Source organism: Anomaloglossus baeobatrachus, chromosome 4 (genome assembly GCF_048569485.1).
Source record: "Anomaloglossus baeobatrachus isolate aAnoBae1 chromosome 4, aAnoBae1.hap1, whole genome shotgun sequence".
NCBI classification, from domain to species: domain Eukaryota; kingdom Metazoa; phylum Chordata; class Amphibia; order Anura; family Aromobatidae; genus Anomaloglossus; species Anomaloglossus baeobatrachus.
This window is the reverse complement of record NC_134356.1, coordinates 642,117,773-642,119,643: the sequence shown is the minus strand read 5'-3', so window position 1 is coordinate 642,119,643 and position 1,871 is coordinate 642,117,773. Positions and strand designations below refer to the sequence as shown.

The window sequence follows — 1,871 nt, the reverse complement described above, 5'->3', positions numbered from 1 at the left end:
AGACTTGTAGTGACATCACTGTCACATAATCATGATGGCATCAAAGCACCTCAACCAGTCTACACATTGGAAGCTACACTGATAATGCTATTATCAGTATAGGATATGCTGTAGACACTGGGGGATGCCAAGGTACTTGCCCAGTTTAACCCCTTTAACGTTGGCAGCGCAATCAATGTAATGCCCCTACAAGCCCCCACATAAAATGTGATGCCCCACAGCCTCCAGAGTATGAAGCCCCATAGTCCCTTACACAGTATTATGCCCCCCATAGTCCTCTTATGTAGTAGGTTCTGCTTCTCATCTCTATTGCCTAGCTATGTGACCTGAAAATTTAACTTGACCTAAGGGTCCTAGCATAGTCTTCAGCCTTCAGTCTCTTCTACATAGCAGATTGAATGGTTGATGATTTCCGGCTCCACCATTATATTCAACTGTGCCTGTGTGCTTAGGATACATAAATAACTGAAGCTTGTATCCAAGATGGTTGGTAGGTAGAGTAGAGTATGTTCTCACTCTCCCTCTCACATTCAACTCTTCTCGTAAATACCCAACCATATTTTTGACTATTATTATACTTTTCAGCCCAAATATATTTTATTTTTCACAAAAAGAGTTATTGTATTCCATATTATTGTGGCCATTTTTCGAGCCGCTCCAAGAACGTCTTTGTTCCTCAGGCTATAAACGAATGGGTTTAACATTGGGACGACGGCCACATAAAACATTGAGAGAATATTGTATTGTTCCTTAGAATCTTCAGACTCAGGTTTTAAGTACATGAAGATACTTGGCCCAAAGAATAATACGACAGTAATGATGTGAGATGAGCAGCTAGAAAAAGCCTTAAGCCTTTCCCTAGAGGAACGAATCTTTAAAATTGTGAAGATAATTCTTACATATGATATCAAAAGGAACACAAAACTAAAAAGTACAATAATAACATCTTCTATTGAGAGGATTATCTTCATAGTTTTTGTGTCACTAGAAGAGAGTGCCATTAATGGTAATATCTCACAAAAGAAATGGTTGATCGTGTGAGAGGAGCAGAATGATAATTCAGATGTCAATAAGGAAAACATTATGGAATTCACAGCACTTAAAATCACGTAGGAAGCGGCTAGAATAAAACAAACTTTCCACGTCATGATCAAAGAATAATGTAGAGGAGAACAAATCGCCACATAACGATCATAAGCCATAGAGGTAAGAATGAAAATCTCCGAATCACCACAGAAAATGAAGAAGGAAAGCTGAATCATACAGTCATGGAAGGAGATCGTCTTGTCTTCTGTTAAAATGGTGGCCAACATCTTTGGTAGAATAGTGGAGACGTAGATGACGTCAACAGAAGAAAGATTACACAAGAAGAAATACATGGGGCTGTGAAGATGGGGAGTAACACAGACGAGAGCAATGATAAGCAGATTTCCCACCACTGCTAGAAAATACATGAATAAAAACCCAGTAAATATAAGAATTTCATTAATTCTGGAGGTGGAGAACGGGGTCATGTAGAATTCAGTCACTGTACCGATTTCACAGTTATTCATCTTGAATATCTGGGATAAAAGGAGGAAAACTTGATTCTAGTGATGATAACTACCATGGAAACCTTCAAAAGGAACCTGAAGGCCTATATCTTCCAATAAGCCTACAACCTTCAAAAATCCTCAGTCCACTGTACTGCTGCACAACCAGCTCTGCCCTCACCTATTGTATCTTCACCCATCCCCTGTAGACTGTGAGCCCTCGCGGGCAGGGTCCTCTCTCTTCCTGTACCTGTCTGTACCTTGTACTCTTCATGATTATTGTACTTTTTTTTATTATGTATATGTAGTGACCAAGAGTAGACACTACTAGAATGTCCC

The 1,871-nt window shown here is 39.5% G+C and overlaps 1 protein-coding gene across 1 annotated transcript; it reads right to left on the bottom strand.

Annotated features, from left to right (window-relative positions):
* Window positions 1-581: 581 nt before the first annotated feature.
* Window positions 582-1,553, bottom strand: LOC142302760 (olfactory receptor 5AR1-like). The gene has a single exon (XM_075343870.1). The coding sequence runs from the start codon at window positions 1,551-1,553 to the stop codon at window positions 582-584; it is 972 nt and encodes a 323-aa protein (XP_075199985.1).
* Between the last annotated feature and the right edge of the window lie 318 nt (window positions 1,554-1,871).